General features: G+C 42.1%; 1 protein-coding gene across 1 annotated transcript; it reads right to left on the minus strand.

The window, feature by feature from the left end:
• Window positions 1–4,088: 4,088 nt before the first annotated feature.
• LOC140737596 (claudin-23-like) lies at window positions 4,089–13,831 on the minus strand. The gene is made up of 2 exons (XM_073064052.1): window positions 12,960–13,831; window positions 4,089–4,867 (listed from the first exon to the last, which is right to left on the minus strand). Exon 1 carries the CDS (start codon window positions 13,683–13,685, stop codon window positions 12,984–12,986), a length of 702 nt encoding a protein of 233 aa, XP_072920153.1. The 5' UTR covers window positions 13,686–13,831; the 3' UTR covers window positions 4,089–4,867; window positions 12,960–12,983.
• Window positions 13,832–14,222: the final 391 nt, after the last annotated feature.

The following is a 14,222-nucleotide window of genomic DNA, read 5'->3' on the forward strand; positions in this document are numbered from 1 at the left end:
GCAGGATCGTTAGGGGCTGTGGGAGATCATGAAGGTGCCTCTATGTTCTGGAGCTGCAGCTGGATGAACTTTGGAACATATGGGAGAATGATGAGGCAATACATAGAACGTAAGATGCAGGAGGCAAGTAGCTAATGTCTGTCAGGACAGGGAAGAGGAATTCACATGTAGTGCAGAGTACCCCTGTGCCTGTCCCCGGGACCAACCAGGAGGGTTTGCTGCAGGCAGGTCTGGCTCTGTGGTTCAGAAGGGAAACAATGAGTAGAGGAATGTGGTAGTGACAGGGGATTCCAGTTAGAGGAGCAGAATGGAGATTCTGTGGACATGAAAAAACCACCTAAATGGTATGTTTCCCCCCAGGTGCCAGAGTCAGGGATGTCTTAGATTGGGTCTACAGCATTCTAAAAGGGTGGGTGAACATCCAGAAGTTGTGGCAACAATATGAGTAGGAAAAGGTATGAAGTCCTGAAGAAAGGATATTGGGAGTTAGTTAGAAACTAAAAAACAGGACTTCAAGGGTAGTAATCTTTGGATTACTGCCTGTGCCACACACCAGCGAGGGTAAAAATAGGATGCATGTGTGGCTGAGTAATTAGTGCAGGGAGCAGCATTCAGATTTCTGAATCATTAGGATCACTTCTGGGGACTGTGTGACCAGTACAAAAAGAAAGGGTTACACCCAAATTTATAAAGAACCAATATTCTTGCGGAAAGATTTATGAGAACTTTTGGGGAAGGTTTAAACTAATTTGGTTGGAAGATGGGAAGCTGAGTGATAGTGCAGAGGAAGGAGCAGTTGGTATACAAATAGATACAGTGTATGATGAAACTGTAAGGTAGGATATGCAGATGATAGGGCAGAATTGCAGCCAGTGGATGGGTTGAAGTGTGTCTTTAAACTAAATAGTAGGGTCAACAGTTCAAAGGTTTGGAAAGGTGAGGATAAAATAAAACAGAGGGAGAATACAGCAGATGCTCTAGATTAAATAAAAAGACATCCAGTTTAGAAAGAAATAGGAATTTAACTTCTGGTATGATGGAGAAAAAATTGAAAACAGGTGATGAATAGATAACCTACGAGATGTCTTTTTAGAGCAGCTTGTGGTTGAGCCCACTAAGGAAAAGGTTATTCTGGATTGGGTGTTGAGTAATAAACCAGATTTGATCAAGGAGCTTAAGGTAAAGGAATCTAAACATTCACCTTGCTGTTTGAGAGGCAGAAGTTAAAATCAAATGTATCAGAAATACAGTGGAGTAAAGTGAACTACAGAGGCATGAGAGAGGAGCTGGCCAAAGTTGATTGGAAGGGGACACTAGCAGGGATGACAGCAGAACAGCAATAGCTAGGTTTTCTGGGAGCAATTCGGAAGGTGCAGGATAAGTACATCCCAAAGAAGAAGAAACATTCTAAAGGGAGAATGATGAGACCATGGCTAACAAGGGAAATCAAAGACAGCATAAAAGCAAAAGTGAGGGTATACAATAAAGCAAGAAATAGTGGGAAGTGAGAGGCTGGCTGGCTTTTTAAAACCAACAGAAGGCAATGGAAAAAACAATAAGGAGAGAAAAGATGCAATATGAAGGTACGCTAGCCAATAATATCAAATAATATAATATCAATAATATCAAATAATATCTTATTGAATTTTTTGAAGAGGGTAAAGCAGTGGATGTTCTCTCTATGGACTTCAGTAAAGCCTTTGACAAGGTTCCGCACTGAAGGTTAGTTAGGAAGGTTCAATCGTTAGGTATTAATATTGAAGTAGTAAAATAGATTCAATAGTGGCTGGATGGGAGATGCCAGAGGGTAGTGGTGGATAACTGTTTGTCAGGTTGGAGGCTGGTGACTAGTGGTGTGCCTCAGGGATCTGTACTGGGTCCAATGTTGTTTGTCATATACATTAATGATCTGGATGATGGGCTGGTAAATTGGATTAGTAAGTATGCAGATGATACTAAGGTAGGTGGCATTGTAGATAATGAAGTAGGTTTTCAAAGTTTGCAGAGAGATTTAGGCCAGTTAGAAGGGTGGGCTGAATGATGGCAGATGGAATTTAATGCTGTTAACTGTGAGGTGCTACATTTTGGCAGGAATAATCAAAATAGGACATATATGGTAAATGATAGGGCGTTGAAGAATGCAGTAGAACAGAGTGATCTAGGAATAATGGTGCATAGTTCCCTGAAGGTGGAATCTCATGTGGATAGGGTGGTGAAGAAAGCTTTTGGTATGTTGGCCTTTATAAATCAAAGCATTGAGTATAGGAGTTGGGATGTAATGTTAAAATTGTACAAGGCATTGGTAAGGCTGAATTTGGAGTATTGTGTACAGTTCTGGTCACCAAATTATAGGAAAGATTTGAACAAAATAGAGAGAGTACAGAGAAGATTTACTAGAATGTTACCTGGGTTTCAGTACCTAAGTTACAGGGAAAGATTGAACAAGTTAAGTCTTTATTCTTTGGAGCATAGAAGGTTGAGGGGGGACTTGATAGAGGTATTTAAAATTATGAGGGGGATAGATAGAGTTGATGTGGATAGGCTTTTTCCATTGAGAGTAGGGGAGATTCAAACAAGAGGACATGAGTTGAGAGTTAGGGGGCAAAAGCTTAAGGGTAACACGAGGGGGAATTTCTTTACTCAGAGAGTGGTAGCTGTGTGGAATGAGCTTCCGGTAGAAGTGGTAGAGGCAGGTTCGGTATTGTCATTTAAAGTAAAATTGGATAGGTATATGGACAGGAAAGGAATGGAGGGTTATGGGCTGAGTGCGGGCCAGTAGGACTAGGTGAGAGTAAGCGTTCGGCACAAACTAGAAGGGCCGAAATGGCCTGTTTCCATGCTGTAATTGTTATATGGCTATATGGTTATAAGATACTGGAAGGCTTCTCAGATATATGAAGAGTAAAAGAGAGGCGAGAGTGGATATCAGCTTGCTGGAAAATGAGACTGGAGAAGTAGCAATGGGGGACAAAGAAATGGCAGTAAGTATTTGTGGCTGCTTTCACTGTGGAAGACAACAACATGCAAGAAATTCAAGAGTATCTGAGGATGGAGGTGAGTATAATTGGCAAGTACATTAAGGCGAAGGTGCTTGGGAATCTGAAAGGTCTGAAAGTGGATACGTCACCTGGACCAAATAAACGGCCTCTGTCGTGGGCAAAGTACTGGAGAGTTTAACATCGGTAGCTGAGCGAAGGGCGCTGAGTAGGCTACGGTCAATTATGGATAACTCTGAACATCCTCTACATAGCACCATCCAGAGACAGAGAAGCAGTTTCAGCGACAGGTTACTATCGATGCAATGCTCCTCAGACAGGATGAAGAGGTCAATACTCCCCAATGCCATTAGGCTTTACAATTCTACCGCCAGGACTTAAGAACTTTTTAAAAGCTATTATTAATGCTTTTTGAGATAGTGATTTAGATGCATATCATATTTTTTACTGAGTTAAGTATTGTATGTAATTAGTTTTGCTACAACATGTGTATGGGACATTGGAAAAAAGTTGAATTTCCCCATGGGGATGAATAAAGTATCTATCTATCAATCCAGGATTCTGAAAGAGGTGGCTGAACAGATTGTGGAATCATGAGTAGTGATCTTTCAAGAATCACTAGAATCTGGAGTGGTTCTGGAGGATCACTGCCATGTACGTCTGCTGCCTTTCCTTTGTCCCATGGACCACTCTCCTCTCCTATCAGGTTCCTTCTTCTTCAGCCCTTTATCTGTTCCACATATCACCTCCCAGCTTCTCACTATATCACCCTCCCCATCCACCTAGGTTCACCTACCAATCACGAGTTTGTCCTCTTCCCCTCCCCCCACCTTTTTATCCTGGCTTCTTCTACCTTCCTTTCCAGTCCTGATCAAAGGTCTCAGCCTGAAATGCTGACTGTTTTTCCCTCTCCATAGGCCTGCTGAGTTCCTCCAGCATTTTACATGTGTTACTTTGGATTTCCAGCATCTGCAGAAGCTCTTGTGTTTATGAAAGCTATATTTTTATGCAATATGAACAAGTTTTGTCACAAGCTTAATGCTTACGCTTTTACAATTGTGTGCCACTCCGTGTACCAAGTATGAGTCAAGGTGAGAGTCTCAAATAGTTTATTCAAGGTGATTATATAATTACAAAAAATACAGCAATATGCTGCTGATATTACCTCCTTAAAAAATTATTATAGCATTTTGTGTCGGTTAACAATCATGCAACTTTGGGATATACAATATTATCACAGATACCCATATTATTTGTGTAACCAAGCAGAATTCTCATTCTTCTATTTTGTATCAATGTAAAGACCAGCAAAATATGATACTAGGAAAATATTTGGCAACCATGTCAAATAATGCCTTCTCTTTATGATTAAAATACTCCTTGAAAGCATCTATTTCTATTTCTGATACTGCCTTTCCCTTATAATGATCTGTTTCATAAGTAGTGAGATGATCAACATTTCTCAGTCCATTCCACAAAGTAGCTCTATATTGTCTATTCAATTCTGGGGATATAGTCACAATTATTTTGCTGTAAACTCTAATAAATAACATCTGAATTGCTGGAGGGTGTAATATAAACCATAGATACCGGCACAGTGCACGTGCTACTAGAAGCAATATACAATATGCTGGAGAAACTTAGCAAGCAGGTGATTGTTGCAGGTAATAGACAATAGATGACAACCATCAGCTCTTTCTCCACGCCTTCCCTGCATTTGTTTTATACCAGTAATTCTGTTCTTCTTTACAGTCCTCATGAAGGGTCAGTCCACAAGTGTTGCCTGACATGCTTGGTTTCCCCAGTGCACTGTGTGTTGCTTCAGATTCCAGCAATCTTGTGTATCCGCATACCACTCAGACCTCGTTATTCTGTAGCAAATAGAGTCAAAAAATACATCATTTGCTCCACTAAAGAAACTGATTGATTCAACTATCTGAATGCAGTTTTGCAGTCCCAATTTTAGTTTCTATTGGGAGTACTGTGGGCAAGCACTTGCCATTAGGTCACAAACAAGAGAAAATTTGCAGATGTTGGAAAGCCAAGCAACACACACAAAATGCTGGAGCAGGAGGAACTCAGCAGGCCAGGCAGCATCTATGGAAAAAGTACAGTCGATGTTTTGGGCAGGACCCTTCAGCAGGACTGGAGAAAGAAAGCTGAGGAGTAGATTTAAAAGGTGAGGGAGGTGAGAGAGAACCACCATGTGATAGGTGAGGGGGGAGGGGGAGGGATGAAGTAAAGAGCTGGGAAGTTGATTGGTGAAAGAGGGAGAAGGCCATCGAAGAAAGAAAAGGGGGAAGGAGCACCAGAGGGAGGCGAGGCAATGGGAATAGGAAGTGGAATTAAAATGGCTGGCCATTTTTTCTGGCAGATGGAGCATAGCCAGGAGAGAGATCAGTGGGGAGGGACTTCATTCCGATATGTCCATCCAGGGCCTCCTCCACTGTCATGATGAGGCCACACTTAGGTTGGAGGAACAGTATCTTATATTCTGTTTGGGTAACCTCCAACACAATGGCATGAACATCGATTTCTCAAACTTCCAGTAATGCCCCCCAGACACCCCCCCCCACCCTTTTCCATTTCCCATCCCCCTTTCCCTCTTTCATCTCATTTCCTTGCCCTCCCTCTGGTGCTCCTCCCCCCTTTTCCTTTCTTCGATAGCCTTTTGTCTCTCTCACCAATCAACTTCCCAGCTCTTTGTTTCATCCCTCCTCCTCCAAGTTTCACTTATCACCTGGTGGTTCTCCCTCCCCACACCTTTCAAATCTAATCTTTAGCTTTTCCTTTCTCTGCAGTCCTGCCGAAAGGTTTCAGCCTGGAACATCAACTGTACTTTTTTCCATAGATGCTGCCTGGCCTGCTGAGTTCCTCCAGCATTTTGTGTGTAACTTGCCATTATGCACCCACTTATTCAATCCATGGCTGACCGACACTGCAAATGTCAATATGAATGTTAGATATGGAAAATATTAAATAAATTTATAGTTAAACAAAATACTGGAGGAACTCAGCAGGCCAGGTAGCATCTATGGTAAAAGGTACAGACAAAGTTTCTGGCCAAGAACTTTCAGAAGTCCTATTTTAATTATAATTATTTTGCTCCTTCTCAGATTTCTGTTTGTTGACATTGGGTTTATTTGAAAGATCATAGGCATGCACTGAATTATTTGTATGTAACTAAGCCAGATTTTCCTTTACATTTCAGCAAAGATTAATTTACCCAAAAATAATTCAAATTCCAGCATTCTGGCTTGAGCTATTTTGCTTTGAGTCCAATTAAGATTTAATTTCACAATTGCACTAAGCAATTTTTAAATCTTATCATTTCCCTGTTTCAATTAATTATATCATTCATTCCCAACATTAGTAACCTCTTCATTTGTGTTCAGATTGTACTACAAATTATTATTCTTCATTTCTTTATATTTCACAAACCGTGTACTGCTTCCACACATTATTCGTCTCGGTATTATTTCTATAAAAAATATACTTCACATTTTGTTCCTCTCTCTGCATCTAAATAAGAAATATTGCCCCTTGTAGCAATTAATGGATTTTTAAAATTAATTTAGCTTCACTGACAATTAGAAGGGTCCATTTGAAGATGACAGTGGGGCTCCTTTTTAAACTGTGTCAACAGTTTTTAAACTGTGTCAACTGTGTCAAAGCTACTGGTTAGAAGTGTTTCACAATCCCACTAGCTGTGTTTTCCATGATTTTGATCCAGCATCGATGAGTAAATAGTAATATCAGCTGGTCAGAAAAATGTACGTCTTGGAAAGGAACTTGAGAGGTGATGGTTTTCTCAACAAATACTTTGTTTAGGTACTGTTTGAGATGTGTCATTGAAAACCTTTGATGTAAAAACACAGACAACTATTTTTATGTGATATGGCATGCAAACAAATGTTTTTAAATATTCCGGAAATAAATAAAAACACAAAATGCTGGCAGAACTCAGCAGGCCAGACAGCATCTGTGGGAGGAGGTAGTGACAATGTTTCGGAAGGGTTTCGGCCCGAAACAACATCACTACCTCCTCCCATAGATGCTGTCTGGCCTGCTGAGTTCTGCCAGCATTTTAAAAAAAAAAAATATTAATTCACTGAAACTTCTGGTCAAGTCAGTAAAACCTCATATTGAAAAATACAATGAATATCAAAGATGAAATTTATACTTGACTAACACCAAAGTAGGCAAGGATCATCATATACATGAAGCATATTTGGACTAAGCATAGTCATAATAAAGCTCAGACCAAATGGAGCCTGTGCATGTAACACAATAGATATCAAACAAGCTATCAAGCAAAATAACCATTATAGGACTAAAGTAGTGAAAAGTATATAATGGAGATCCAGAATGATCATTGTGTTCACTATTAAAGTTCAAAGTAAATGTTATTATTAAACTACATATACAGTATGTCACCATATACAACCCTGAGATTCTTTTTCATGTGGGCATTCTCAATAAATCTGTAGAATAACAACCATAACAGAATCAATAAAAGACCACCCAACCAGAATGCAAAAGACAACAAACTGTGCAAATACAAAAAGAGAAATAATGATAATAAATAAGCAATGAACATCAAGAACATGAGATTAAGAGTTCTTGAAAGTGGGTCCATAGGTTGTGGGAACATTTCAATAATGTGGCAAGTGAAGTTGAGTGAAGTTTGGTCCAAGAGCCTGATGCTTGTTCTTTCTTCCAGCCAATAAAATTGATGCACCATCAATAACTCTCGGAGACGTGAGGCAAGATATAGGCTTTTATTGGCTAGAAGAAAGAACAAACAGCAATTGACCACCACACTACATCCTGGAGACTGAGGCCGGGGCTGTGTCTCCAATTGCCTTTATACCGAGGTCCGTGGGAGGAGCCACAGTCAGTGGGAGGAGCCACAGGAGCAGTCAGTGGGGGGGGGGGGGGGGGGGGGGTGGCGTGTCCAGACAGGTATATGTAGTTCACCACAGGGTAATAGCTGTTCCAGAATCTGGTGATGTGAGTCCTGAGGCTCTCTTCCTTCTTCCTGATAGTTTAGGGTTAATAACAGTTCCAGAATCTGGTGGTGTGAGTCCTGAGGCTCTCTCCCTTCTCCCTATTAACACAACACAGTCAACATATTGCAGATACTGGAAATCCAAGTACAAAAGCAAAATGCTGGAAATGCTTAGCAGGTCAGGCAGCATAACTGAAAGACAAGATGTCAATGCTTTCGGTCATTAACACAATCATCAGAACTAGGGGAAGTTGGAGATCAGATTGGGAGCAGCAAATGAAAAGCAACCTGACTACCAGGCACCATGCTGAAGTAAAGGCAGCTCCACAGAATAGCTAAAGATGCAAAGGGGTGATCCACACTTTATCCCACAAACTTCTGTGACTTAGTGCTGCCTTACATCATGTTAACAAATTTCACAGAACATGCTAGTGCTAATAAACCTGATTCTGATTCTGATTCTGACTGTTGCCAGTACTATTAAAATATCATTGACCTTCTCACTCCACAGTTGCTGTCTCTCTGCACTTAGTTTTTACCTCTGTACTAACTTGTTCTCAGTAATCAGAAGAACAACTGCAGAGTTTGCCAGTGACTCTTTTTCAAAGCAGGATCACTGAAAACACCCTTGTTCACAATGGTCTGATCAATGATCACAATGGTTGGGGAATGCCAACGGAGTATCTGGTTGAAATCAGATGGTTGTAGTTGTAGACTTTCACAAAGGACTTGATTTTGGACCTCGGAAGCCTTTTTCTTACCCATCTTGGCAGTGTATAAGATGATGAGTGGCATTGATCGTGTGGATAGTCAGAGGCTTCTTCCCAGGGCTGAAATAGTTAGCATGAGAGGGCACAGTTTTAAGGTGCTTGGAAGTAGGTACAGAGGAGATATCGGGGTAAGTTTTTTACACAGAGAGTGGTGAGTGCGTGGAATGGGTTGTCGGCAATGGTGGTGGAGGTGGATATGATAGGGTCTTTCAAGAGACTCCTGGACAGATACATGGAGCTTAGAAAAATAGAGGGCTATGGGTAACCCTAGGTAATTTCTAAGGTAAAGACATGTTCGGTGCAACTTTGTGGGCCAAAGGGCCTGTATTGTGCTAATTGAGAAACTGACTCAAAACCAGAAAGTGGGCCACATTATGAAGAACATGAAGAAACTTACAGACTGTGTGATTTTACCATTGTAGTGCAAGCAGTGCAACTTGGCCAGAAGTATAAAGAGGCCATCCTGTCTCTGCAAAATGAATTAAAATGGGATCATGGAGATTAACAAGCCACAGTTACTGATGTAGAGTACTAACTTAAAACAGAAAAAGATGAGAGAAACAGTTTGTGTTTCAACTTTGAGATCCTTCATCAGAACTGAGAAAAAGAGAGAACAGTCTGACCAGATAACAGAGAAAATGAAGGTCAAGGGATGCACCAAAGGCAATTTCTTTGTTGGGGTGAAATAATGCAGGCTGGAATATACACTCAGAGGCCATTTTATTAGATATTTCCTTCACCTAATAAAGTGGCCACTTTATATGGTTGTGGTCTTCTGCTGCAGGAGCCCATCCATTTCAAGGTCTAACATGTGTGTTCTGAGATGCTCTTCTGCACACTGCTGTTGTAATGTGTGGTTATTTGAATTACTGTTGCCTTCCTGTCAGCTTGAACCAGTTCGGCTATTCTCCTCTGACCTCTCTTATTAACAAGGTGTTTTTACCCACAGTACTGCCACTCATTGGATTTTTTTGTCTTTCACAACATTCTCTGTAAACTCTGGAGACTGTTGTGTGTGAAAATTGCAGGAGATCAGCAATTTCTGAGATACTCAAAGCACCCCATCTGGCACCAACGATAATTCCATGGTCAAAGTCACTTAGATCATATTTCAACTCCATTCTGATGTTTGGTCTGAACAACAAATAAACTTCTTGACCATGTCTGCATGTGTTTATGCATTGAGTTGCTGCCACATGATTGTTTGATCAGACATTTGCATTAACAAGCAGGTGTACAGGTGTCAAGTCAAGTTAAGTTTATTGTCATTTCGACCATAAACTGCTGGTACACTACACAGTAAAAACAAAACAACGTTCCTCCAGGACCCTGGTGCTACATGAAACAACAGAAATCTACACTAGACTATGTGAGACAGCACAAGGCTACATTAGACTACGTAAAACAACATAAAACTGCACAAAAGAGTGCAGGGCAGTACAATAATTAATAAACAAGACAATAAGCACAGTAGAGGACAAATTTCAATATAATAATAAATGATGTCGATGTCAGTCTAGACTCTGGATATTGAGGAGTCTGATGGCTTGGGGGAAGAAACTGTTGCACAGTCTGGTCGTGAGAGCCTGAATGCTTTGGTACCTTTTGCCAGATGGCAAGAGGGTGAAGAGTTTTTGTGAGGGGTGCGTGGGGTCCTTCACAATACTGTTAGCTTTGCGGGTGCAGTGTGTGGTGTAAATGTCTGTAATAGCGGGAAGAGAGACCCCGATGATCTTCTCAGCTGACCTCACTATCTGCTGCAGAGTCTTGTGATCCGAGATGGTGCAATTCCCGAACCAGGCAGTGATGCAGCTGCTCAGGATGCTCTCGATACATCCTCTGTAGAAAGTGGTGAGGATGGGGGGTGGGAGATGGACTTTTCTCAGCCTTCGCAGAAAGTAGAGACACTGCTGGGCTTTCTAGGCTATGGAGCTGGTGTTGAGGGACCTGGTGAGATTCTCCGCCAGGCGAACACCAAGAAATTTGGTGTTCTTAACGAGCTCAATGGAGGAGCCATCAATGTTCAGTGAAGAGTGGTCGCTCCGTGCCCTCCTGAAGTCCACAACCATCTCTTTTGTGGCTAATAAAGTAGCCAATGAGTGTACAAATATAAGAAATAGAAAGAAGTCAGACAGAAATGACTAGTCATAATACAAACAGAAAGGAAGAGATTTAACTAAAGTATGAGAACTGAATATTGAGTTCTACAGGCTGCAAGATGCCCTGAGAAAAGAGGAGCTGATGTGATGATGTCATGTTATCTCTGATACATATTTCTTCTTCCATTACTGTGGGATAATGAACAGACCCCTTGATTTCATCTCATCTGTTTTCTGTACCTCTGCTCTCACATTTTCTCCTCCCAATAAAGAGCAAGAACAGAAATCCCCTGGTCCACACTTACAATCCCACCAACTTCCACATTCCACTTCATGTTTCATCAGTAGACAAGACTGTACAACCTCACCTAAACTTTCCAACATTAACAGCACATTATACCCATTGTCTTCCCTCATGTTCTCTTCTACCTACATTGACTTATTTTCTCTTTTTCCACTAAGCTGGAAGAACTATGGAAGAAATGGACCATCAATGTTTTGGGTCAAGAACTTTATCACCTAATCACCTCTGGGAGACACTGAATAGCATCATTAGAGAAACTGAAGTGACACCCAAAAAAGATTGATGAAGTAGTAGATAGCTAAAGAGGGGCATAGATCAGTTGGAAATGCTCAGAGCAGTAATGGATGGAATTTAATCCAGATTGGTGTGAGGTTAATACTTCTTGATATGACAATACTAACAGGACATACAGTATATAGTCAATGGCAGGGAGCTCAGGAATATAGATGCAAAGAAAGACCTTGGGTGCATCGATATTCAGCTCCCTGAAAATAGTAACACAGGTGAATAGGATTCTGAGGAAGGCATTTGGGATGCTTGACCTCATAGGCCAAATCACTGAATACAAGAGTTGGGATGTCATGTTGTAACTGCACAAACAGCAAGTACTTGGTACTATTGGAAAAAAATGTGGAATTGATTCACCAGGATATTACCTATATTGGAGGGCTTTCATTACAGAGAGAGGTGAGATAGGCTGGTTTTATATTAACTATAACATTGAAGGCTGTCGGATGTTTATAAAATATGAGGGCTTCGACAAGATAGTGTCTTTTCCCTGAGGCAAGGAAGTCTAGAACTAGACAAAGTAAGTTTAAGATAAGAGGAGAGATGGGGATAAAGGAAATCTGATGGCCAGTTATTGGCACACAGTGTATGGTGGGTATGTGCTATAAGCAAGCTGAGGAAGTGGTAGACGTGGTTACAATTACATTGCTTAAAAAAGTATTTGGACAATTATTTGGATAGAAGATTGGCCTGGTGTAAGCAAATGGAACTAGGGTAAATGGGCATCACAGTGGGCAGGGTGGGCTAGGCTGAAGGGAGCATTTCTGCTGTTACAGACTTTAATAAAGGGTGCCACCAAACAAAAGCCTCTATGTCCCCAGAAAGCTAAAGAAATTTTGCATGACCTTGACGACCCTTACCAATTTTTATCCATGCACCATAGAGATCATTCTGTCTGAATGCTTCAGAGCTTAGTCTTTCACCGGCAGGAGTTGTGTACATGGCTCAGTAAAGCGTAGAAACCAGCCTCCCCTGTGGACTCCGTCACGATTCGCATCGCCTCAGTAATGCAACCAGCGTAATCAAAGACCCCACCCATCTCGGACATTATCTAGTCTTCCCTCTTCAATCCGAAAAAAGATCTAGTACAAAGATACAAAAACCCCGAAGCATGTACCACCAGGCTAATTGACAACTTCTACCTAGTTGTTGTAAGATTATTAAACCGTTCCCGAGTATAATAAGATGACTTACAATCTACCTCGTTGGACCTTGCACCTTAATGTTCACCTACACTGCACTTTCTCTGTAGCTGTTCCACTTTATTGTGTTGTTAATTTTTTTTAACCTTGTTCTTCCTCAATGTTCTGTGTAATGATACTATACTGTGGACAGTCCACAAGATAAGCTTTTCACTGCATCTACGTACATGTGACAATAACAAACCAGTTCAATTCTCGGATTAGGTGAGATATGGAGGGTGCAGGGACAGGCGATCCTACTGGCCTGGTTCTGTTGTATATTGTTAACTGCAAATTATTCAATCCATACCGTTTATCACCGACAATGGAATGGTCAGAAATCGGTATCCCAGGGAGATGCTGAGCTGGTGTTGGCAGGTGGAACGTTTATAACAGAGATTGGGTTGGTAATCCCAGTTTGATGTTTGTACGCGGGCTGGGTTGTGCTCTTCGCGTGATAATTCTTTAACGCTGGACTCTTGCTTTTCCGCAACATGCCAAAACTAAACATGAGAGCAAATCCGCCAATAATGATTAGGCCTCCTCCAATGAATCCCAGGACCGCGGCGTATCCGACCGTCAGCCTCTTGCCACCAACAGTGTTGGGGATTTGATTGAGTTGATCCGTATACCAGGAGACCGGGATCAGGATCAGGATACCGCCGGCCACTAGGATGAGCCCTGCCACTCCGACGATGGCTGGTCGGGGCGACTCCGTCCAGCAGCGCACTCCAAAGGACGCCACCAGGATGCCACCCGCCGACACCACCAGAGAGGCAATGGTCAGTCCTTTGGCGATCCTGACGATTTGATCGGCAAAGTAGACATCGTCCTGTAGGTCGCAGGACAGCGATCGCACCGACGCCACGGCCCTGCAGATCTCCCAGAGCCCCTGATGGTGTACCTCGTCCACAGTAGCTCCGGAAGGGATTTCGGCGACGTCTCTCCAGGCGGGAGCCACGGTGCAGGTGAGAATCAACACAAACCCGGCGGGGGCTAAAACCAAGCCCAAGATCATCACCAGCGGGGTCCGCATCGTTGACGCTTTCCGACCTCGGCTCGACTGGTTCCTTCACTCTCGCAAGCAGAGCACGGGTTCTGTAAAAAAACAGCCACCTCTTTTGTACAGGGCGACCGAATCTCTCGGTTTACAAGAAACCAGAAAGACAGGTTTTGCTCCCATTGTACATGCCAACATGAGTGAGTTTCTTTCAACTACTTTAACTCCGCCCCCTTCTCTTACACACGCACGCAATGGCCGTGGAATCCAGTTTCTGTTACAGTTTTGGTATTTGCTTGAGGTAAGGGAGGAGAAATGGAAAGGGTTATGAGTTAAAGTACACTGCAATCGGTATGCACACCTCAGCGTTTCCGCAACACCTAGGTTTCCGTGGCCTGATGGCATGTACTCTGGGCATTTTCCTCCTCCCTGGCGGAATGTATAGCGCCAGGACCTCTAGGTTAGCACCTACCGTGTATATTTTTAGAATCTGGTACAATCTGTAACCAGCAACTATTTTGGAGCTGTCTCTTCAGGCATTTGTACACTTTAAAGATCCTCAAGTGGCCTGAC

This window comes from Hemitrygon akajei, chromosome 2 (genome assembly GCF_048418815.1).
Source record: "Hemitrygon akajei chromosome 2, sHemAka1.3, whole genome shotgun sequence".
In the NCBI taxonomy this organism is placed as follows: Eukaryota; Metazoa; Chordata; class Chondrichthyes; order Myliobatiformes; family Dasyatidae; genus Hemitrygon; species Hemitrygon akajei.

Coding starts and splice junctions, on each gene's coding strand:
- LOC140737596 (XM_073064052.1), bottom strand. CDS start 13,685: ATGCGGACCCCGCTGGTGATGATCTTGGGCTTGGTTTTAGCCCCCGCC.